Genomic DNA, 26,516 nt, shown 5'->3' with positions numbered 1-26,516 from the left:
CTGCTGGGAAATCACGGAAAAAAACGTCAATAGTAAATAACGAGCAATTCGGAGATATCAGCATTAAACGTGGTATTTTCCAATGTGATTTCTTGGTACCATTGCTCTTCAACATTTCTTTGATACCTGTACCTATGATTCTGAACACAGCAAATCTTGGAAACGAAATTCCTAAATACAGGGTGGCCATAAAATAAATTTCCCTCTTTGGAGGCATCTGTAGTTAAAACCAATAAACGGAATGAGACCAAACTTTATATTGAGACTTTTGAAGGCATGGGGAGATGATTTCCGCAAAAACAAAAAGATTTAGCACCAAGAGTTGCCAACAGGGAAAATTTTGGCGCTGGCGGAGCCAAAAACAAGCGTATAATTACATTAAATGCAGGTAAAATGGAATAATAACATGTCGACGGTGTAAGCGACAGCCTCCTCACTCATTCCAGCTAGATATATGGCGCGTTACAATGATAATAATAATAATAATTATAATTAAACTAAAACAACAACTTGCGAGAGACTCAGAAATTAATGTAGTGATTGAACTCACAGGAAATAATGTTTTATTCATCTGTTACAGTCTCTTCTTGCACTGCTTTCCGTCCTCTGTCTGGTCTAACTCCTTGTGATCCAGTTTCTTCAAACTTCTTAATCATAGCTCTCAGTGCTACAGCTGACATAGGACCTGTACGCAGGTTATGAAGCCTTCTAAATTCCCGAAGGGCCGCTACGGCATTGCACTGTTTAAGGTAAAACAACTTAACAAGTAAAGCACGCTGAGGAAAGGAGGTAGGACGCATATTGAGCACAATTCGTTAGTCATTCGAATAACTGCCTGACGTTTCCAATTCCTTTTTTTTAAGTGGAATTGGTGGCGCTGCTCTCACTTACGCACAGTCCTTTTTACCTGTGTTTACTGCAAATATTTGGTTACTTTCCTCCTCCCACCACCAAAATTTCCCCTGTCGGCGACTTTTGGTACTAAATCTTTTTTTCGCGGAATTCATCTCCCCATGACTTCAAAAGTCTCAATATAAAATGCGGTCTCATTCCGTGTATTAGTTTTAGCTATAGATACCTCCGTGAGGGGAAAATTAATTTATTATCACGTAGTATAATATTAAAATTTCTCATCTATTATATATGGTTGACTTGTATTATATTGAAAATCGGCCCAGAAAATAGACTCTTTAGTGACCACAGTTCGTATTTTCAGTCAAGACATCAAAATGCAGTTTGATTTAGATAAATGCACAATAAATGTTTTCTATTAAATGAGAAAAAATTAATGACCCTAGCAATTTTAATTAAGAAAAATATATAAAAGCAATTTCAGCTGATGAACACTGTAAATACTTCGTAATATTAGAAGCCAGTGACATTCTCCACTCGAAAGTTAAACAACAGGCAGCAGCAGAATACACCAAAAGAGTTAGAAATATTCTGAAAACAAAACTAAATGGATTAAAGCAATGAATTCTTATGCTATACCAGTGATCCGATACACAGCGGGCATAAGAGATTGGACAAAAGAAGACCTGGACAAACTGGACCTCAAAACTAGAAAATGAATGACAATGCATTATGCATTACATTCACCAAGTGATTTGACCGGTTGAACCTACCAAGGAGACTAGGAGCACTGGGTCTGCTGCAAGTGAGACAGACACACCATAAGTCGTCCCGATAGTTATCGGTGCACTTGGTGCAACTTCAAAGAAGCTATCCAACTATTTACAGCAATTAAACATCAGCGAAGTGACCCCATATGACCTACAAAAAACTTCATTACTTGGAACAGTCCATATTTTACGAGGCTAACTGACGAACTATTCTTAGATTCTTGTGTAGAGTTTGAATTGTTCTTTATCACCAGTCAGATTGTTGTTTAAATAATATTTGTTGTTTATATAATGTTGTTTAAATCTTGTTTTGACTGCGTATCGATGATGTGAATAAATAATAATAATAATAATAATAATAATAATAATAATAATAATAATAATAATAATAATAATAATAATAGAAGAAAGGAGTTATTGAACAGAATCTTCAGCCTATTTTTCCAAGTTACATAATATTACCAGGAACATTCTGACATTTCCTTTCATTTTTTTAGCAGAAGGTGAATGAATGGTTAGCTGACGAGTTCTGTCCCAACACAGTCCTCCTGACAGTGTGAAATAATCAGAATGCCTCGAATTCAATTGACTTTTTTATCCCATCGAACGATGTGCATTCTTGAATCATCTGTCCATAGGACTTCCTCCTTGAGAGAAATTCCTATGGGCACTCTTATTCTGTGGGGGGAGGGTATAACATTCGTTAAACAGTTGTATCACAACACATTTACAGCAACAAATTCTTTAAATTCCATAGATTCTGAGAATTAAACCTAAAGCTAATAAAATGACTTTGTTGTATATTTGGGTTCTGTACATCTCGGGAAACACTTTGGCCATCCCGTAAACGACTCTGGTTCATAAGTGAATTAATGTTTGTGTCTTCACCAGCCATCTCCATCTGCGTACGAATTTATTAAGAAAGTCGAATGACCCCCGCAGCTACATTGGTCCCTTTGGGATCTCTGCAGAGAAACTTGCGACGTTGTCAGTGCAATGATCTTCTAATTCACATCACCCCTGCAAGAAACCACTCATCCAATTCCACAAGAGGCAATGAACATCATCCATCCGCTCGGGACTGCTGGCCTGTGGCTGTCAACACCTCTTTTTATCTCATTGAAGAAGAGCATTTGTAGTCGTCACATGGCTCAGGAACGGATTGCGTGTCTGAACACTCATGCCGAAGGAATCCAACTCGTCCCTTAACGGGTTTATAATGAACCTCCTTTAAATGTGAACCACATGTTTATCAGAAATTAGGTATTGAGATGAAAAGCCAAAAGGCTATTTTTTTCTGGCGAAGTTGATATAAGTTAAGGGGATAAAAATCCCTTCTTGTTTTTCAGCCAGTAAGCGAAACTAAGATCGAAACTACAGATCGCAGTGTTCGATCTTAGTTTCGCTTACTGGCTGAAAAACAAGAAGGGATTTTTATCCCCTTAACTTATAGAAATTAGGTATATTATTATAAACATATAATGTGATGTGTTATACGTTCAGACACTTGCAACTGGTTCAAAAACTAGCAGCGTGTACATTCAATGGATGCTGAAGATTAGCAGGGTTCAGAGTTCCCCGACTTCCCCAGATATATCCTGATAATCTGTGAAGCAAGCATTTAGCCATTTAGTGTGCTAATGCAAGGCAGTGCAGAATTGAGTTGTGGCTGATCTCCTTAGATGAAGCAACAGTCACAGTGATTTCATTAAACTGACGGAAATATAATTCGGAGTGTATGATACGCTGTTGCGTTATTCCGTCTTCGTTCAGTTAATTTCCTCGAGAAGGAGCCCACGCCTGAAATTCTTGCGATGATCTGCTCGTTGGAACAAGGGTGGTGGGCTTGAAGGGACGACCCAGCGACACAGGTGTAGCGGAAGCAGGGAAATAGTAGGTGGGCTTAGTGTAGGGAGATCATTGGGGTTAAGGCTAAATTAGCAAATCATAATCTATAAAATTAGCAAATCATAATCTATAAAATTAGCAAATCATAATCTATAAAATTAGCAAATCATAATCTATTATTAACAGATTTGGCCACTCGAACGCTGAAACGTTCGAGTGGCCAAAGCCATGGCTGGTCCTGACTTATGCTGTTTTCAAGAATAATTTCAACTTTATCTCAATATCATTCCTAATTCTTCATAGACATTACTGCAAACCAACTTATTCGAAATTAAAATCTGCGGATGGATATGCTTCACGTGAACCAGTGCCAGCTTGTTAAGTTTAAATTGGACCCATCTGCTGTATGTTTCGGATTTATGCGTTCATTGAGCTCTCAGAGGCACATCGTCGTGATGCAATCTGACATACTCGAGACTGTCAATGTATTCACTCCTCGCTTGATGAATGTAAACGTGTGGTTTGCGGAGTTACAACTGTATATGTGTCCGTATTGACTCTGCCCATTGAGATATGTAATTTCCTGACAATAATCCTCTTCCTCGTCCGGCATTTTCTGTCTACTGCTGGACGAATGTCTCCCCCAAAGTCCTCCATTCACATGTTTTATGAATTAGAAAGATAAAAAAGTGTACAGAGAAGTGTCATTTCATTCTTCTTCTTCTTTCACTGCGCGTTATTCCCGTTCCTCTGCAGGGTCCGCGTGTTTCTTAGATGCTACTTCTTGTTAGTACCACTCCCAACCGACCCGTCGCCTAGTCTGCCACTGGGAGATATATTCTTGGCTGTAGAAGCGTATGTTCACGGGCCGGTATGCTTGCTTGCGGGATGAAAAACGCCAGATAAATTGGCGCAAAAACCCTACTGCTCGCGCCCAAGACAGGCTAACTTGGCTATGCTATTGATATTGATTATGATTAATAAATCTGTTATTTAGCATTCTTTTATACATATTATTGTGTTTTTTTTCCCTTTGCTCTTCACATGCGACTATCTACGTTACTCGAATTCTCAATTCAATTTTTAAGCAGATTCCTCACCAGTCGATGGTTTTGATTTTTTCAAACTATATGTTTTATGGAATGAGAATTAAAATTTCATAAATTTCTTGTTTGTTTTTTTTAAATAAGAAACAAGTTGACGTACCAAAACATTTTAAAAGAAACTCACACGTTTCTCTCCAATAACGACACGAAACGAACTTGTATCATCCAACTAGGAAATCTGCATGTATCTGATGGACTGCACAAAAGAGACTGATTTATCTTTTCCGAATGAAATACTTTTAAGTTTAGAAATTTCTTCTCGTGCTGTAAGATCATGTGCTTGTGTCTGCCTTCTGTGAATCAAGAAACGTTAAAGGAACGAGAGATTCAAATCGAGAGACCCATGAACAAAATTGAAAACTAAATCAGAAAAGAAACAAGTTAGGAGACATTATACACTTGTTTCCCAGCCAAAGATGTCTCTATTTGAATAACAACGTGTGATATTTCAACAAGTAAATATATTTTTAATAAATTGCGATTAAGTTTCATGATATTTTTTCCTAATTAAGTAATCATCTGCGAAGTAGAATGCAATTGTAAACTCTACTCTCTACATGGATGGTTAATACCGTTTTCAGCTATGCTTAGATTACCATTTCTTATCCAAAGAATAAAGCAAGAAAGCAAATGCAATACTACGGAGGCTGAAGTTTCGTTTCGTGCATAACAGCAGTTCACATTTAATATGCAAACAAATTTCAACGTTTTCGTTTAAAACATAAGTCGCGGTGGAGACTGTGGAAACTGTTTCGACAGTACATCGGTAGTACACCAAGCGTTGCACTTTCTGGTTGTGAAAGAGGAACTGGTCTTTTTTTCATTCTGTTATTTTTTTTATTTGTTCGTTTTTGTTTTTTTTAACTGTTTTCAATTTAGCCGATCTTTGGCGCAATAAGGGCAGTTTTTTTTTCTTTCACAGTATCCACTAATCTTTGATTTTTAACTTTGCGACTCGCAAAAATCGATTGCAGAACTCAACACATTAAAGCCAGTTATAATGAAGAATATGAGAGAGCGACAGTTGCCGACCGTATTCAGTTCATCGTGATGTCAGCAAACTGTTCGTGCAAATGAATTCAACTCCCAGTGATGACGACGGATGAAGAACAGATGCCAACCGAATTCCAAAAGTCAATTATAAAAATAGTTTCACCTGATTCCTTTTGGGGGGGGGGGAGAAGAAAGGGGAATGAAAAATAGCTATTCGTGGGCATAGAGCGGAATTGTCTACAGCGGACAACCAGAAAATGAAACTTCTTTCTATGTGGATTTACCTCAGTTCGTCATCACAATTGTAATAAAAAAGAGAAAGACGTAATTCTTTGTAACTTTATTAAGCAACATTACAATTTGTCTGGGTGCATGCACGTTACTTTCCCTGACAGCAATTTTAGAAATTCTTAAGAAATATCTATCACGTCGTTTCGGTCATTTCCAGTTAGCCGGACAGCAATCTGCTTCTGTACCACATGACGAGTTGGTCGCCATTTTCGACTTTCACATCCTGAGGACCTACACAATAATAACAAAGATATATCACATTTTGCATAATTCTTTCGGGAGAGAGAGAGAGAGAGAGAGAGAGAGAGAGAGAGAGAGAGAGAGAGAGAGAGAGAGAGAATGGATACTTTTATTGACATAATTCAAATATCTTAGCGTCAAATAGAAACATATATATGATGACGGTCTGAAAAGTTCTCGGCCTAACAATGAAAAAACGAATTTATAATTTCAAAATTATTTTTATTTTTCAACACCATTTTTCCACACCGCCATTATCCCGTCCCTGTAGTGGTCCTCGGTAAAATCTGCAAAATACCTCTCTACTGCTGCAATCATCTCTTGTTTCGAAGAAAAACGCTGACCAGAAAGGAAGAATTTTCGTTTTGGGAATAGACAGAAGTCAATGGCAGCAAGTCTGGGGAATAGGGTGGATATTCCAAAAATTCATAGTGCTGATCCCTTAATTTTCCATTGCCAAAACACCTTTGTGGGCGGTTGCATTTTCCTGACGAAAGAGGATTTTTTTCTTCTACACACAGTCTTTTCTCACGAATTTTATCGTCTAGTTTGGTTAAAAGATCGGAATAATATTCTCCAGTTATTGTTTTACCCTTTACAAGATAACTAATAAACAAAAGCCTTTAGCATCCCAAAACACCGATGCCATGACCTTTCCTGCTGATGGAACCGACTTTATCTTCTTCGGCGCTGAACAACCGGCTTCTGTCCACTGTTTTGAGTGTTGTTTGGATTCTGGTGTGCAACGGTGAATCCAATTCTCATCCATAGTAATAAATCGACGCACAAAATCAGTTTTATTCTTGTTAAAACTCTCGCTTCAAGCACTGTTCAGAGATTTTCATGCGAGTGCATTTTTGATCTGCTGTGAGCAAGGGCAGCACCCATCTTGCGCTAAGCTTTTTCATTTGCAATTCTTTATTCAAAATATATCCTACACGTTCTTTTGAAATGCCTATAGTCTCAGCAATTTCACGCACTTTGACTCGCCGGTCATCCGATATCATATCGTGCACTTGATCGATGATTTCTGGTGTTACACTTTTTGGACGTCCTTCACGTGGATCATCTTCTAGGCTGGTACGGCCATGTTTAAACTCGGCAGCCCATTTTGGAATTATTGAAAACGGAGAAGAGTGCCCATAAACGTTTAGGAACTTCGAATGAATTTCATTTGGCGTTAAACCTTCTTTTACAAAGAATTTTATAACTGCACGACACTCAATTTTATCCATTTCACGGTTCAGATAATATTTTTGCTTCAGACAGCTGTATAAAACAAACTGCTTTATAGAATGACTTGCAATTTCAAATGGACGCTTACGACAGATGTACCAACTTAGAGAAAAAATCATTGCTCAGAGTTTTGTTATCTATGGTCGTGGCTGAGAACGTTTCAGAACTACCCTCGTGGGAAAGAATTATATTCTTCTTTTTGATATTTTATTGATAAAGGGTAATTTATTATTAATTTCAACCTTATATTTATTGGGCAATCGAATTTCGAACCATTCGTTAAATGAAACAACGCTTTAACCTGAATTTTGACCTCAGTTCCAGCACACACCAAAACTAATCTGAGAAAAATTCGAAACAATTGCAGTCACTAATGACCTTACACAAATTGCTCAAAAACCGACCAGAATACCAGATAACACGAACCACTCCCCAAATACCTAGATCTCTTCCTTACCAATGACCCCTCCAAATATGCAGTGATTGTAGTGAACCCCCAGGGTAATTCTGACCACAACTTAGTGCTCATCTCCTCTCCCATGCAACAACGCTTATACAGTCACTCCCACACAAGAGTAATTTGCCATTATAACAGTGCCAAATGGGGCAGTCTCCAAGACTGTCCTTGCTTCATGCTTCATTACCATGGTTGGACTGTTGTTTCCAGTCTTCCAGTCCAAACATATGCACTGTACATATCAATAAGTAATCCTCACTGGCATGAAAACATTCATTCCCCACACTACTCAGAACTGCCGTCCCCTAAACGAACCCTGGTTCTCCAAAAAATGCGTCAAAGCTGTACAAATGAAAAATCAGGCATACAACAACTGGCTCAAATCAAGAATACCATCCTAATTCAATGCCTATACTATAGCCCGAAATAGATGCAAGAAACGTTTTAGAGGTATTTTATCAATACCTCTAAAACGGAATTTGAAGGGGTAAAAAGCAAAAAGCTTGCAGCCTGTCCAAACGGAAGCCATGCCTTTTGTTCTCTTGCCAAGGCAATTGGATTAACTTTTGCCCTCCACTACTCCCACCTCTATCATACCCATATGGCTCAATTGCAACATCACTCATAGAAAACGCTAACCTCCTGGCTTCACACTTTGCCTCCAATGCACACATAACTGACAATGGCAAATGCCCTTCAGTCATTCCAACTGCGCAACATACAATTCCCCCTGTATCCTTTTGCCAAAAAGATTTCACAAACCTGTTGTCTAAATAAGACATGATAAAGTCCTCTCGCCCTGACGGCATTCCTCCAATTATCCTGAAGGTCTGTGCACCAGAACTGACTTCTATCCTATGCCATCTGTGCACACGCTCTTACTCTACTGGTTTTTATATCCCAAATCCTGGAAACTGGTCTATATTAAACCCATCCCTAAAACGAGTGACAAATCTCTGCCATCTGACTACCGCCCTATCTCACTCACTTCAGTCCTATCTAAAGTAATGGAAAAAACCATCAACTATCAACTCCTAATTACCTTGAAGGTACCTGACTATTAAGCGACCACCAGTCCGGATTCCGTGAAAGTCATTCAACAGGAGATCTACTCTCATACATCACCCATCACTGGACAAACGCGATGGAGAAATTCGGTGAATCCCAAGTAGTTGCACTCAATATCTCTAAAGCCTTTGACCGAGTCTAGCAGAAAGGCTTACTAAGCAAACTACAATCATTTGGATTGCCTCAGGACTTCTGCAGATGGATTGCCAGCTTCCTGTCTGAACGCACACTATATGTGATGGTAGACGGCTCCCTATCCTTTCACCACCCAACTAGTGCAGGGGACCCAAAAGGTTCAGTTCTCTCACCAACCCTCTTTCTTCTATATATACGTAGGCTGTTAAATAAGTAATATGACTATATTCATACAGAAAACAGATTACCTTTAATCGTCATAATTTACATGGTCTTTTTCGAAGCAACTACCATGAGACAAAGAATCAACAAAGAAAGAGGATCGTGAGGCTCAGAAGGAAGTGGGATACAGGATACAAGCAGGACGGAGGAACTGGAGAGAGATGGCTGGGGTGCTATGTGATAAGAGAGTGCTGATCAATCTAAAAGGCAAAATTTACAGGACAGTAGTGTGACCAGCTATGACGTATGCTTTGGATACTGTGGTCCTGAGGAAAAATAACATCAGCAGGATGGAAGTAGCAGAGATGAGAATACTTAGGTGGATGTGCGGTGTGACCAGAAAGGATCATCTGAGAAATGACTATGTAAGGGGAACGGTGAAAGTTATTTACCAACTTAGGAGCTAAGATACAGGAGGCAAGGTTGAGATGGTTTGGTTATGTGATGAGGAGGGAGGAAGAGTATGTGGGAAGAAAGTTCATGCAGATGGATGTGCAGGCGAAGAGGAAGCGCGGACGGCCAAAGAAGAGATGGAGGGAGATGGTGGAGGAGGACTTGAGGATGAAGAATTTGGATGTGGCTACATCCCAATACAGGAAGTTTGTGGAGGAGACTCACCACAAATAGCGACCCTACTTAAGTGGGTAAAGCTGCAAAAAAAGAAGATTGTTTTCGATAACACTCAAATTTCCAGACAAGATGAAATTTCTCTTCTCGAACTTACCCTGACATCAAGCCTCTCCTGGTATAAACAAATCACAATCATTGCATCCACAGCTTCCAAAAAAATTGGGTTTTCTCTTTCTCTCAAGAAGTTACTTCACCTCAAATAGCTGTTAACCTTATACAAATCACAAATCCGCCCAGCTATCGAATACTGCTCTCACATATGGAATGGGGCTCCTAAAAGCTCCCTCAAAATGCTTGACTCAATATAGAGGAGAGAAATTAGACTAATGAATGAGCCATCTCTCACCAACTCGCTCCCCTCACTTTCACATAGACGCTTAGTCTGTGCAATCTGCATATTCCATTAATATTTTCATGGGAAATGTTCATCTGAAACAGCATCAATAATTCCCCCAAGCCCATTGGAACACATACAGCTACCACCCAACATCCTTTCACAGTACACCTTGAAACCCACAGAACAAGTTTCTTTATGTCATCATTCATCCCTGCTATGGCAGTACTGTGGAGCAGTCTTCCCCCTGACGTATTTCCCATGGAATACAACATACAACCATTTAAATCAAATATAAACAAATTTCTCCTTTCCCATCCCGTCATCCATATACTGTGTTAACGTACTATAGGTTGACCAGCCAACTTCCCGTATATGGGCCCAACATAAAAATAAAATAAAATAAGCTAACTCCTTTTTATTCCCGAATAGGGAGTAGGTGAGGCGTTTTAGCCCTATCAAACTTTTGGAGACTGAGTGGACCGTTCGATATCCACTGGTACCCAATCAGAGATAGCTAGCCCAAGGCTATCACTAATTAAGCAGCACGCAGTGAAGAGACGGCTCAAAAAGTGCCGACATCTCGTGGTCCCTAACCTTAACACAATATTTTTAATGTCTGAAAATAATATGGGTTCGACGGCCAATTTTCTAGAGTTTACTGGAAAAAAAAACTCATTTGCTCGTGCCAGAGATCGACTAACTCGGGACCTGGTCGAAAAACGTCTTAGAAAAATTTCTTCTAGTCGCTGACTAGATTTGAAACGAAGTCTTGCTTCATACAGCCAAGCTCCCATGGTGTGCAAACGCCACATCCACTGAGCTTTTTTTTCTTTTGGAGACTATATATATATATATATATATATATATATATATATATATATATATTAAAGATACGAAGCAATTTTATAAACTAGGTTTTTAATCCTTCTTTGCAAGTAAGCAAACAGAGAAGTAAGTCAAGTATTTTCCCCTAATGCAAAGCACATTCCCTTGTGGAGATGTATGGTGCTATATATTAAGGTATAAAGGTGCATTAGGGGAAAATACTAAGGAAAGTAATCGGATCTTACTCCAATTTTACCACGGGTTGGCTCAGTGTTGCACTACGTGCAGCCGCAAACTTGACTTACTTGTCTGTTTGCTCACATGGGAATAAGTATTAAAATCCTAGCTTATAAAATTGCTTCGTATCTTTCATATATACAGGGTGTTCGGGATAAATTTGACATATTTATAATTAATTATATTTTTCCGTAAGTTACATGTATTAACACACACTTCTCTTCATTTAAAAGTTTGGACCCTTCTTCATTCACATACAAGATGTCAGAAAGGATGGATAGCTGGAACCCACCTGAATCATGGAAGAGAATAACTTGTATCATGATGATTCGTGCCCGCCATCAAAATAAGGATATTACGACTGCTGCCCAATGCTCCCTGAATACAGTAAAAACAATCAGGCATGAAGTAGAGACTTGCAATGGTGACTACGAGGATGTAGCAAGAAGAAAGATCCCTAGCAGACGATCTGATTGCGTTCGTACAGCAGAATTCCTCGCAAATCTGCAGGAAGAGGTGTTGAAGAACCCTGGCATTGGAATTCGGGCTTTGTTCATGGAGTTGCTAACTGTAGTCAAGCCCTGGATAACAAGGGTAGCCAATGGTAGGCCGTATGTATGGCAGCAGGATTCGGCCCCTTGCCACACCTCTGGGAAAAGTCAAAAATGGTTGTCTGAAAATTTCTACGACTTCACCAGTCCAAATGTTTGGCCTCCAAACTCCCCAGACCTTAACCCCATGGATTATTTTGTATGGGGCGCAGTTGAAAAAGACACCAATCGCACTTCCAGTAATACAAAAGCCCAGTTAATGGATAAAATTAAAACAGTTTTTGCGGCCCTTCCCAGGGAGACTGTAGCATCAGCTTGTTCGAGGTTCCGAAGCAGAATTGAAGCTGTGATCGATGCTAATGGTGGTTATTTTGAGTAAATCTTGTTGATAGTATTGTAATTAACTCTGCCTGTAATGTTTTTTTGTCAATTCATTAAATTTAATAGATACAAAGAATATTTTCTTTTTCCTTACGAAACTGTCAAATTTATCCCGAACACCGTGTATATATATATAAATATGGTCTCCAAAAGAAACAAAAAGCTCAGTGGATGTGGCGTTTGCATGCCATGGGTATCTTTAACATAATATATACCCAAGGCAAAAAAACTTTCTACATCTGCATATATACCAGGTGATTATAAAATAACGTCAAGTGTTGAGAGCCCTTTAGCGAGTAATGTATTGCACGAAACACACCAATATTCGGTAGACGTACAGAGTGCAAAATGGGGATTCGATTTAACGAAACAAAATAGTACCAAAAGTCGCAAACAGGGGAAATTGTGGTGCTGTTTAACCGAGTAATATGCATTAATTTGCATTATCGCGTTTCTGTGAGCCATCATGCAATAAAATAAAAGCCTGTGAGATTTCTTATTATTCTTAGACGAACTGCTTTTCGATGCCTCTTACCTTAGGTGAGCGTGCTTTGTTAGTCAAACCCTATCATCAGCGGAACAATAATACTAGTGCTTGTCTTCGTGATTTTCGGCATATGAAAAATTTACGAAAAGGACCGATTAGCGTAACAAACTTACGAAAACTGATTCGGTGATTTGAAACTACTGGAACTCTAGCAGTGCAGGTAGGTAGGGGACGCAAACCAATCAATCAACAACAAGTTGAACAAGTTGCAACTGCTATTGTGGAACAGGAGATGATGAATATGCAGGGTACCAGCAGTGCACGAGCAATATCCCGGCAAACGGATATCGCATACATAACGGTGTGGAAAATCCCATCAGATGTTGAAGTTTTACCCATAAAAAATCAGTCATGTTCAAGAATTATGCCTTGGTGATGCGACCACACGAATCGACTTATCTTTGAGATTTTCAGCGCGCATGGAAGTGGATGATGCATTGCCGTGGTAGATTTTATGGAGTGACGAAGAGCACTTTTAGTGAATGGTGATATTAACACACGCAACTATCGCATTTGGGCTGCAATTAATCTGCACGTGTGTCTGCAGATGCCTATCCACTCACCCAAATCACAGTGGGGTGCGGATTTATGGCATCTTTTATCATCGGTCCATACTTTTATGAGGAAAATCGCCAAAATGGACCAGTGACCTGTTCCGTCAATGCTAACAGGTATTCCAATATGCTACAGAACTTTGTGATTCCACAACAGCAGCAAAGAGGATGTCTCAATTAGACCATCTTCATGCAGGATGGTGCACCACCTCACATCGGACTTCAGGTACAGTATTTTTTGCGACAACATTTCTATGACAAAAGAAGCATTAGTCATGCATTTCCCATGCCATGGCCACCGAGATCGCCTGATCTCAATTCTTGTAACTTATGGCTGTGGGGATTTCTTAAAAGCATTGTGTATCAAGGACATGTAATCGATATTCCAACTTTAAAAGATCGAATAAACAAGTAGCTTTATTTATATCCTCCTACATGTTTCGCCAATCTGTTTCTATTGGCATCCTCAGGAATACAAATCAGTAAGCTAAAATGAAGGTTACAAGTAGTAGGGGTGACGCTAGTGACAAGATCAAGATCAAGATAAGATAAGGAATTGTGACGTGATTGGTTGATGACGTCATTGTGTGTGACGTCATGAGTTTGGAATGTTTGGAATTTCTCTGTGGGGATATGTGTCACTGGCTTCAGTTGTTGTGTTTTGGTTCGCGTATGGGATTATGGGTGATGGTAGAGATAAGGAATCGTGTTGTGATTGGTGGTGGCATTCTGACAAGATGAAGATCAAGATAAGATAAGGAATGGGGACGTGGATGTGTGTTGTTTTCAGATGTAGATAGTGACATCATTTGTTATTTGTAAATAAATGTCGTCATTTGTTATTTGTAAATAAGTGACGTTGTTGTTTTGAATGGAAAGGATGATATTAGTGGATAAGAAATCGTGTCGTGATTGGTGCTCACTTCTGACAAGATCAAGATCAAGATAAGATAAGGAATCGTGTCGTGGGTGTGTGTTGTTTTCAGATGTAGATAAGTGACGTCATTTGTTAGTTGTAAATAAGTGACGTTATTGTTTTGAATGGAAAGGGAAATATATTAGTGGATAAGAAATCGTGTCGTGATTGGTGCTCACTTCTGACAAGATGAAGATCAAGATAAGATAAGGAATTGTGACGTGAATGTTTGTTGTTATGAAATGTAGATAAGTGATGTCATTTGTTAGTTGTAAATAAGTGACGTTATTGTTTTGAATGGAAAGGGAGATATATTAGTGTATAAGTAATCGTGTCGTGATTGGTGGGACACTTCTGACAAGATCAAGATAACATTAGGATTCGTGACGTGAACGTTTGTTGTTATTGAGTTTGGAATGATAATTTAATTTAACTATATTCTATGTCACACAAACATAGAATTTTCCAATACATTTTGGGTATTTCTTTCCTGTTAAAGTGTGGGAATTCTTAGAGAAAGTCGTGATGGCTCTCGTGTTTCGATCTTTTCTGAATAATTAATTATATACTTAAAGTACCTGTCCTTAAACACACACACACACACACATACACATTAGACATAAAAAATCGCTAATGTGTCCATGTTGATACTCTAATATATACCCCATGATTATTCTTATGAAAAAAAAATACTATTCAGTATTAGAATTATGCTTACCAAACAACATGCGATCAGTTATGTTTAAGTTAAAAAAGTACTTACAGCTTTCCAGATGACTCTTCTAAATACGAATATTCAAAAATAGTTCAATTTTATATCCACAACAGAACACAAACACAAAAACCACAAAGAATGAAATTTCTGTAAATACTGTAACCTGAACTAGTTACTTCGTCCTTTACATTACGGACCGTAGATGATGAGCTTTCGTCATTGCAATATCCCCAGCGAGCGCTTTTCTTCAAAGGGAATGACATGAGTCACATCCGTAAATGGGGGTATTGTTCAAAAGGTAGCATTTCCTCAAGTTTGGATATTTCTCAAATAATTACATATGACTAAGGACTTAGTATCAAGATGTTTGAATAACACATATCCTAAAATTATTCATTCTTTGTTACCGTCGGAACTCATTGGTATTGTAAATTAACGCTTACATTTAATTTTAATTTAGAGTAGTATCCGATTGGTTGTCTGTATTAATTCTTTCCCACTTGGGAAAGTCTGTGCGCATTTTGTTTAGGGTAAGTGTTATTTCCGGTTTCGAATTCCGATTGCTCGAGCTTTTCTGAATAATTAATTATATAATGATGTCACTCAAACACACATACTTTTTTTTTCCATACCTCATTTGTATTTTCTTCTATATTCATATTCTAATCAAGTTCATATTTTATTCATAATTCATCCGGATATTTTGATTTGTCTAAAAGTAAGATCTTAAAGTTCAATAAATAAATAAATAAATAAATAAACAAATCGTGTGTGTATTCACGGTTATTTCAAAAGTGTTCTTACTTAAACATACATACATAACACATCAAAGACACTATTTGTTCTTTTAAGTTTACATATTTATTTCACAGATATTATTTACAATGCAATATGCAGAAATAGGAATTTACATATATCACCAATGCAAATGGTGTTTTTCTTGGCAGAACATTTCTTTGAAAAAAAAAAAAAAAAACTTACATTTCTTTCCAGAATGGGAACATCTTGGTACTATCTAGGTTTTGTGAATATTCCAAAATGTTGATTAACATATATTCACAGAACACAAACACAAGTCTGAAAAGACATTTTCATTATAGGTTACTGTGGCTAACATATATTCACAACACAAAACACACAAAACATATGAGTTGAAAGATATTTCTGTAAATAACCAGAAAAGCTAGTGGACTACTTAATTTACTTTAGTATCCGATTGGTTCTCTGTATTAATTCTTTCCCACGGGTGCCCACCTTGGTGGAATGTCTATGCGCCGTTTTGTTTATGGTAAGTGTTATTTCCGGTTTCGAATTCCGATTGCTGTTAGAGTATGGAATTCAGACAAGTGAAATTTTTATTTATTTATTTTTTTTTTTTTTTCAAATTGAATGGCTATTTTCTGTATTTTACTTTTAAAAATCAGTTTAATTACATATTCTAACAGAATAACTGAGAAAAATTAACGAATAAATAAAATGTGAATTTATTTTCCAACACTGTAGATTTCTCACAAAGTCGTATCTTAAAGATATCTCTCTTATCCCGTCGCCAACTTGTTGTACCTAGGTGAAAAATAGTGTGTGTGTAGTAACGTGTTGGTTTAAAATATCTAATGGCTCTGTAAAATATCCAAATTCTAGCAGTATTGTAATTTCAGGTGAAATCTTCTGCACTAAAATTCTGGTTATTAAAATAATACTCGATTTTTTTTTTTTTTTGCTTCCAAGAGTTGACAGTTAGTTGATATATTTGAGGGCTTGCATCAACAAATAAGACTTTTAACTCACTGAGTCAAAAAAATAAAATAAAATAAAATAAAATAACAAAAATCTAGTTAGTTTGTGGCATTAAATTTTACAAGGAGAAAAAAAAAAAAATGTTGTGGTCTTACTTAAATTTGTATTTTGACTGTTGTCCTCTCAGCCCGACACTTTTCTTTTTTTTTCACAGTTGGGATATTTATATATTTTAACACAATTATTATATTAGATATTCTTTCCAACACAAATAAATAATTATGTATTCTTATTTCAAATGAATATTAGCTCAGAAAGAAAGAAAGAAAATTGTAAAGAAAAAAAAAATGTTTACCTTCAAATAACTATTTTGGAATCACAGCAAACAAGAAATTCATCACCTTTTCAAAGTTTTTAAATTCCTACCCATATTGTTTTCACCATATGGTATCATTTAAATGAAGAACGGTTCTGGCTATAAAGTTTGTTTGTTAATGTGATTGATTTTTCTCTTCCAATGGCTGTAATTTTTTTTTTTTTTGATACATTCATGCTGATTCCTTGTTATCTGCACGCTACGATACCTTTTTATTTTCTACAACAAACGTTTTTTGAGTTCAAGTAACGTGATTGGCTAAAATATCAGCTGTTTGTCTCTGTAAAATAAGCAAATTCTAACAGTCGTATTGTTAGAATTTGGTACGACTGTTTTTTCTAGTCTGGTGAAGGTATCTACTTCAGATGTAGTAACAAATTGTCACTTATCACTTCATTTTTACTTTATTCATAAAACTACAAATCCGTTATTTGGTATGGTCTCTGTTTTTAATTCCTCCATTACTAGAATGTACGGGTGGTGAAGTTTTGAAATAAGTTTCGACTCGCAAGAAAAATAAAATGTTTACATTCAAATAACTATTTATGATCACAGCAAGCAAGAAATTCATCAGCTTTTCAAAGTTTGGAAATTAATACCCATTTTGTTTTCATCATTTGGTATCATTTAAATGAAGAAGGGGTATGGGTATTAAGTTTGTTAATGATTTTGATTTTTCTCTTCCAAAGGCGATTATTATTTGATATATACATGTTGATTCATTTGTTATCTGCATGCTACGATATCATTTTTATTTTCTACAATAAACCTTTTTAGAGTTTAAGTAACGTGATAGACTAAAATATCAGTTGTCTCTCTGTAAATAACCAAATTCTAACAGTCGTATTGTTTGAATTTGGTACGATTGTTTTTCTAGTCTGGTGACGGTATCTACAGATGTAGTAACAAAATTGTCACTTTTCAGTTCATTTGTACTTTATTCACCAAACTACAAATGTGTGTTGTCAAGTTTTGAAAAAAAAAAAAAAAAAAAGAAAAAAAAAAGTTTCGACTGGCAGTGATATGTTTTTAAACTTTTATCATGTACAAATATCTTAAAAGAAAAGAAAAATGTACCTTCTTTTCTTTTTTACATCAAGCTTTTTTAAGAATTTGGTAACGTGATGAGTTAAAATATCTGCACTCTGTAAAATAACCAAATTTTTATCTTACTTTGTGTTGGGAAAGGTAAAATTTGTATTTGTGTTATCTGGAGAGTATAAACCTTTTTTCTATACTAAACTTTAAGAGTTTAAGTTATGTTTTGGGTAAAGTTATCTGCTTTCTCTCTGTAAAATCACCAAATTCTAACAGCTTTTCGATTTGCGAGGATTTTCGAGTATGCTAACGAAATGTTTACAGATAACTCAAAAAAAAATGTCAATAGGTAGCATTAGACAAATTTCTAAATACTTAATTACAGGATATCAGGTTTCCCATGGTCCTTGCATTAATTTCGCATTAGTGATTTTTTTACAATAATTAAACAGAATTGCATTAAGGTATAAACTTATGGATTTAATTATCAAATTCTAAACTGAATAACTGAGTAAAAATTTCACTGTTGAAAAACACAACAGCAACACACATCTTTGTTCATTTAAGTTTTACAAATGCTTAATTTATTTTGCTGAAATATTACTTACAATGAAAAAAAAAATCGAAACTTGTAATTACCTAAAGTATTTCACAATATTTAGTTTACACTATTTTCCTGAAGAAAGATAATTTCAAAGACTTTTGTGGTTCACTCATTATTTTACTTTACTGGACCTAAACACCACAACACAACACAATACGATAGCTGCACTGGACGAACGAATTGCAGTAACTGAAATGACACTCGACTCGATTGTTTTACTTTATAGTACTGTTTACCTGACCCTTTACCCTGACCGTTCCTTCCAAATGAAACTTTCGCGCAGGTGACTCACAGACATGTTTTCGCATGCTGGTGGATTGATGTTGATGTGCGTTTATCTTACTTTGTGACATTATGGTACAAACTTTATCTCTGTGACTCGAATTCATCCAAAGGAAGATGAGCGAGCTACCCATTTGTAGATATCTTTTAGTGAGGTCACCTCAAACTGATAACCAATGAGATGAACGATCTCGCCATTGCGGATGTCCGAAATTGTTTGGATGGAAAAAAAAAATAGCATTATGTGTTGGGTGTGAAAGGGTAGTCAAGAGGTTGACAGTGGTCTTCCCTGCAAGGCTCCCCCACCCTCCCTATCCTCCAGAAGATGTCTGCTCATCTAAGGGAGATGAGCTATTTTGCCGTTGTCGGATTTCTTTTAGTCATGTCACTTCTATAAACTCGAAAAAAAAAATTTTAAAAAACTGGTTTTTTATGATAACTTTTTAGGAAAAAACCCGTTTTTTATGAAAACTTTTTTGGAAAAAAAATAAAAAAACGCGTTTTTTTATTTTTTTTCCAAAAAAGTTATCAGTATCAATTGGAGGTGACATCACTAAAAGATATCCGCAAATGATGAGCTCGCTCATCTCCACGAGGCTGAGCAGACATTTTCTGGAGGAGAGGGGGTTAGGGAAGTATTGCAGAGAAGACCTCAGTCACTACCTTTTCTTGACTACCTTTACACTTTCACAACCTGATGCTATTTTTTTTTCCTCCAAAGTTATCAGTATCAGTTGGAAGTAACATCACTAAAAGATATCCGCGAATGATAAGCTCACTAATCTCAGCTATCCTGAGCAGACATCTGCTGGAGGAGAGAGGGATGATGGGTTAGAGTATGGGATGGGGGAGCATTTAGCATCAGTTAGAAGTGACATGACTAAAAGAAATCCGACAACGGCAAAATAGATAGCTCATCTCCCTTAGATGTGCAGACATCTTCTGGAGGATAGGGAGGGTGGGGGAGCCTTGCAGGGAAGACCACTGTCAACCTCTTGACTACCCTTTCACACCCAACACATAATGCTATTTTTTTTTTCCATCCAAACAATTTCGGACATCCGCAATGGCGAGATCGTTCATCTCATTGGTTATCAGTTTGAGGTGACATCACTAAAAGATATCTACAAATGGGTAGCTCGCTCATCTTCCTTTGGATGAATTCGAGCCTCAGAGATAAAGTTTGTACCATAATGTCACAAAGTAAGATAAACGCACATCAACATCAATCCACCAGCATGCGAAAACATGTCTGTGAGTCACCTGCGCGAAAGTTTCATTTGGAAGGAACGGTCAGGGTAAAGGGTCAGGTAAACAGTACTATAAAGTAAAACAATCGAGTCGAGTGTCATTTCAGTTACTGCAATTCGTTCGTCCAGTGCAGCTATCGTATTGTGTTGTGTTGTGGTGTTTAGGTCCAGTAAAGTAAAATAATGAGTGAACCACAAAAGTCTTTGAAATTATCTTTCTTCAGGAAAATAGTGTAAACTAAATATTGTGAAATATTTTAGGTAATTACAAGTTTCGATTTTTTTTTTCATTGTAAGTAATATTTCAGCAAAATAAATTAAACATTTGTAAAACTTAAATGAACAAAGATGTGTGTTGCTGTTGTGTTTTTCAACAGTGAAATTTTTACTCAGTTATTCAGTTTAGAATTTGATAATTAAATCCATAAGTTTATACCTTAATGCAATTCTGTTTAATTATTGTAAAAAAATCACTAATGTGAAATTAATGCAAGGACCATGGGAAACCTGATATCCTGTAATTAAGTATTTAGAAATTTGTCTAATGCTACCTATTGACATTTTTTTTTTTTTGAGTTATCTGTAAACATTTCGTTAGCATACTCGAAAATCCTCGCAAATCGAAAAGCTGTTAGAATTTGGTGATTTTACAGAGAGAAAGCAGATAACTTTACCCAAAACATAACTTAAACTCTTAAAGTTTAGTATAGAAAAGAGGTTTATACTCTCCAGATAACACAAATACAAATTTTACCTTTCCCAACACAAAGTAAGATAAAAATTTGGTTATTTTACAGAGTGCAGATATTTTAACTCATCACGTTACCAAATTCTTAAAAAAGCTTGATGTAAAAAAGAAAAGAAGGTACATTTTTCTTTTCTTTTAAGATATTTGTACATGATAAAAGTTTAAAAACATATCACTGCCAGTCGAAACTTTTTTTTTTCTTTTTTTTTTTTTTCAAAACTTGACAACACATATTTGTAGTTTGGTGAATAAAGTACAAATGAACTGAAAAGTGACAATTTTGTTACTACATCTGTAGATACCGTCACCAGACTAGAAAAACAATCGTACCAAATTCAAACAATACGACTGTTAGAATTTGGTTATTTACAGAGAGACAACTGATATTTTAGTCTATCACGTTACTTAAACTCTAAAAAGGTTTATTGTAGAAAATAAAAATGATATCGTAGCATGCAGATAACAAATGAATCAACATGTATATATCAAATAATAATCGCCTTTGGAAGAGAAAAATCAAAATCATTAACAAACTTAATACCCATACCCCTTCTTCATTTAAATGATACCAAATGATGAAAACAAAATGGGTATTAATTTCCAAACTTTGAAAAGCTGATGAATTTCTTGCTTGCTGTGATCATAAATAGTTATTTGAATGTAAACATTTTATTTTTCTTGCGAGTCGAAACTTATTTCAAAACTTTACCACCCGTACATTCTAGTAATGGGGGAATTAAAAACAGAGACCATACCAAATAACGGATTTGTAGTTTTGTGAATAAAGTAAAAATGAAGTGATAAGTGACAATTTGTTACTACATCTGAAGTAGATACCTTCACCAGACTAGAAAAAACAGTCGTACCAAATTCTAACAATACGACTGTTAGAATTTGCTTATTTTACAGAGACAAACAGCTGGTATTTTAGCCAATCACGTTACTTGAACTCAAAAAACGTTTGTTGTAGAAAATAAAAAGGTATCGTAGCATGCAGATAACAAGGAATCAGCATGAATGTATCAAAAAAAAAAAAAAATTACAGCCATTGGAAGAGAAAAATCAATCACATTAACAAACAAACTTTATAGCCAGAACCGTTCTTCATTTAAATGATACCAAATGATGAAAACAATATGGGTAGGAATTTATAAACTTTGAAAAGGTGATGAATTTCTTGTTTGCTGTGATTCCAAAATAGTTATTTGAAGGTAAACATATTTTTTTTCTTTACAATTTTCTTTCTTTCTTTCTGAGCTAATATTCATTTGAAATAAGAATACATAATTATTTATTTGTGTTGGAAAGAATATCTAATATAATAATTGTGTTAAAATATATAAATATCCCAACTGTGAAAAAAAAAAGAAAAGAGTCGGGCTGAGAGGACAACAGTCAAAATACAAATTTAAGTAAGACCACAACATTTTTTTTTCTCCTTGTAAAATTTAATGCCACAAACTAACTAGATTTTTGTTATTTTATTTTATTTATTTATTTATTTTTTGACTCAGTGAGTTAAAAGTCTTATTTGTTGATGCAAGCCCTCAAATATATCAAGAAACTGTCAACTCTTGGAAGCAAAAAAAAAAAAAAAAAAAAATCGAGTATTATTTTGATAACCAGAATTTTAGTGCAGAAGATTTCACCTGAAATTACAATACTGCTAGAATTTGGATATTTTACAGAGCCATTAGATATTTTAAACCAACACGTTACTACACACACACACTATTTTTCACCTAGGTACAACAAGTTGGCGACGGGATAAGAGAGATATCTTTAAGATACGACTTTGTGAGAAATCTACAGTGTTGGAAAATAAATTCACATTTTATTTATTCGTTAATTTTGCTCAGTTATTCTGTTAGAATATGTAATTAAACTGATTTTTAAAAGTAAAATACAGAAAATAGCCATTCAATTTGAAAAAAAAAAAATAAATAAATAAATAAAAATTTCACTTGTCTGAATTCCATACTCTAACAGCAATCGGAATTCGAAACCGGAAATAACACTTACCATAAACAAAACGGCGCATAGACATTCCACCAAGGTGGGCACCCGTGGGAAAGAATTAATACAGAGAACCAATCGGATACTAAAGTAAATTAAGTAGTCCACTAGCTTTTCTGGTTATTTACAGAAATATCTTTCAACTCATATGTTTTGTGTGTTTTGTGTTGTGAATATATGTTAGCCACAGTAACCTATAATGAAAATGTCTTTTCAGACTTGTGTTTGTGTTCTGTGAATATATGTTAATCAACATTTTGGAATATTCACAAAACCTAGATAGTACCAAGATGTTCCCATTCTGGAAAGAAATGTAAGTTTTTTTTTTTTTTTTTCAAAGAAATGTTATGCCAAGGAAAACACCATTTGCATTGGTGATATATGTAAATTCCTATTTCTGCATATTTCATTGTAAATAATATCTGTGAAATAAATATATAAACTTAAAAGAACAAATAGTGTCTTTGATGTGTTATGTATGTATGTTTAAGTAAGAACACTTTTGAAATAACCGTGAATACACACACGATTTGTTTATTTATTTATTTATTTATTTATTGAACTTTAAGATCTTACTTTTAGACAAATCAAAATATCTGGATGAATTATGAATAAAATATGAACTTGATTAGAATATGAATATAGAAGAAAATACAAATGAGGTATGGAAAAAAAAAAGTATGTGTGTTTGAGTGACATCATTATATAATTAATTATTCAGAAAAGCTCGAGCAATCGGAATTCGAAACCGGAAATAACACTTACCCTAAACAAAATGGCGCACAGACTTTCCCAAGTGGGAAAGAATTAATACAGACAACCAATCGGATACTACTCTAAATTAAAATTAAATGTAAGCGTTAATTTACAATACCAATGAATTCCGACGGTAACAAAGAATGAATAATTTTAGGATATGTGTTATTCAAACATCTTGATACTAAATCCTTAGTCATATGTAATTATTTGAGAAATATCCAAACTTGAGGAAATGCTACCTTTTGAACAATACCCCCATTTACGGATGTGACTCATGTCATTCCCTTTGAAGAAAAGCGCTCGCTGGGGATATTGCAATGACGAAAGCTCATCATCTACGGTCCGTAATCTAAAGGACGAAGTAACTAGTTCAGGTTACAGTATTTACAGAAATTTCATTCTTTGTGGTTTTTGTGTTTGTGTTCTGTTGTGGATATAAAATTGAACTATTTTGGAATATTCGTATTTAGAAGAGTCATCTGGAAAGCTGTAAGTACTTTTTTAACTTAAACATAACTGATCGCATGTTGTTTGGTAAGCGTAATTCTAATACTGAATAGTATTTTTTTTTCATAAGAATAATCATAGGGTATATATTAGAGTATCAACATGGACACATTAGCGATTTTTTATATCTAATGTGTATGTGTGTGTGTGTGTGTGTGTGTTTAAGGACAGGTACTTTAAGTATATAATTAATTATTCAGAAAAGCTCGAAACACGAGAGCCATCACGACTTTCTCTAAGAATTCCCACACTTTAACAGGAAAGAAATACCCAAAATGTATTGGAAAATTAGTACAACCATCTATAGAAGAAATAAAAACTATATGTTTGTGTGACATAGAATATAGTTAAATTAAATTATCATTCCAAACTCAATAACAACAAACATTCACGTCACGAATCCTAATGTTATCTTGATCTTGTCAGAAGTGTCCCACCAATCACGACACGATTACTTATACACTAATATATCTCCCTTTCCATTCAAAACAATAACGTCACTTATTTACAACTAACAAATGACATCACTTATCTACATCTCATAACAACAAACATTCACGTCACGATTCCTTATCTTATCTTGATCTTCATCTTGTCAGAAGTGAGCACCAATCACGACACGATTTCTTATCCACTAATATATTTCCCTTTCCATTCAAAACAATAACGTCACTTATTTACAACTAACAAATGACGTCACTTAACTACATCTGAAAACAACACACACCCACGACACGATTCCTTATCTTATCTTGATCTTGATCTTGTCAGAATGCCACCACCAATCACAACACGATTCCTTATCTCTACCATCACCCATAATCCCATACGCGAACCAAAACACAACAACTGAAGCCAGTGACACATATCCCCATAGAGAAATTCCAAACATTCCAAACTCATGACGTCACATACAACGACGTCATCAACCAATCACGTCACGATTCCTTATCTTATCTTGATCTTGATCTTGTCACTAGCGTCACCCCTACTACTGTTACAGACTAGGTTATAACCGATGGTTCTAATTCATACAAAAAATTGGTATTGTGCGTGACAATGTGCGTGTCTCGTTAACGTGATTTATTCGTAATATCTCATGACGTAATTGTTATGAAAGTTCATTTCTTTGATATTTAATGATCTGATAAAAGTTTTCCTACGTAGATAAACTTCCTAAGAGTTTATCTACGTAGGCTGTTCAATAAGTAATAAGACTATATTTATACAGAAAACAGATTACCTTTAATCGTCATCATTTACATGGTCTTTTTCGAAGTAACTACCGTGAGACGTGATGCGTCCACTTCTTAAACACATGTGAAAGTCCGTTTTTGAGAGTTCTTTCAAAACTGCCTCCGCAGCTTTTACACATGCTTTGTTGCTTTCGAAATGGCGACCTCTTAGTGGTTTCTTGAGCCGAGGAAACAGCCAGAAATCGCACGGTGCGAGATCAGGACTGTATGGAGGGTTTGGTAGGATATCTGTGTTGTTCTTCTGCAAAACGTCCACTACGCAACCAGAAATATGTGGCCTTGCATTATCGTGGTGCAATAAGAATCCATTCTTCAGCAATGGACGCTTCCTTTTCACGTGCTTGATGATAATCGCTGCTGTGTTGATCATTGTCTCTGTGATGGGCGTCGAAGGTTTTCCCTCAGGTTCAAGATCTTCCACATTTTGCCTTCCTTCCTTAAAAGTTTTATGCCCGCGAAAAACACTCGCCCTCGACATTGCTTCATCGTGGAAAGCTTCACGTATCATGTTAAAAGTGTCCGATGCCGATTTTTGCAAACGCACACAAAATTTAATCGCATAACGCTGTTCCACGGACGCTTCCATTTCGAAGACTTGGCGCGCCTCATAGGGGCTCCGAAACAACCTTGCGTTTAGTCACGTGACACTCTGCACATCAGCCCGTATACGCCATCTATCAACCTCTTTTGTTAATACAGACAGCAACATTTCTTTATTCCACAGAAATTAATATTGTGATGAGTGGTTTCGCCACAGTAAAATTAGTCTTATTACTTATTGAACAGCCCTCGTATATATATATATATATATATATATATATATATATATATATATATATAAGGCGGAAAAACGTTTGTTTAAACTTCGACAGGATACGAAAAAGGATGAGAACAACAACAGGCAGGAAAATACTGAACTTGGTAATCAAAATATTGATAACAACAAGGTAAGTCCATTAGTATCTAAGAAAAAAGAGGTAATATGGTATGGTGACTCAATTTTAAAATTTGCACTTGCCGAGGGAGTCACTA

At 35.8% G+C, this 26,516-nt stretch overlaps 1 protein-coding gene across 1 annotated transcript in view; it reads right to left on the bottom strand.

Moving 5' to 3' along the window:
* Positions 1-5,894: 5,894 nt before the first annotated feature.
* The window catches only part of LOC150102082 (uncharacterized protein CG3556-like), a 73,553-nt gene continuing 52,931 nt past the window's right edge, over positions 5,895-26,516 (bottom strand). Inside the window, exon 11 of the mRNA XM_090400709.1 lies at positions 5,895-6,091. Coding sequence (XP_090256835.1) covers positions 6,018-6,091 — 74 coding nt within the window. The 3' untranslated portion in view covers positions 5,895-6,017. The remainder of the gene's footprint in view (positions 6,092-26,516) is intronic.

This window comes from Typopeltis vanoorti, chromosome 11 (assembly GCF_054136105.1).
Source record: "Typopeltis vanoorti isolate ZY-2024b chromosome 11, IOZ_Tvanoo_1.0, whole genome shotgun sequence".
Taxonomy (NCBI): domain Eukaryota; kingdom Metazoa; phylum Arthropoda; class Arachnida; order Uropygi; family Thelyphonidae; genus Typopeltis; species Typopeltis vanoorti.
The sequence above is the reverse complement of the archived record's forward strand: the minus strand, read 5'-3'. Positions and strand labels throughout refer to the sequence as shown.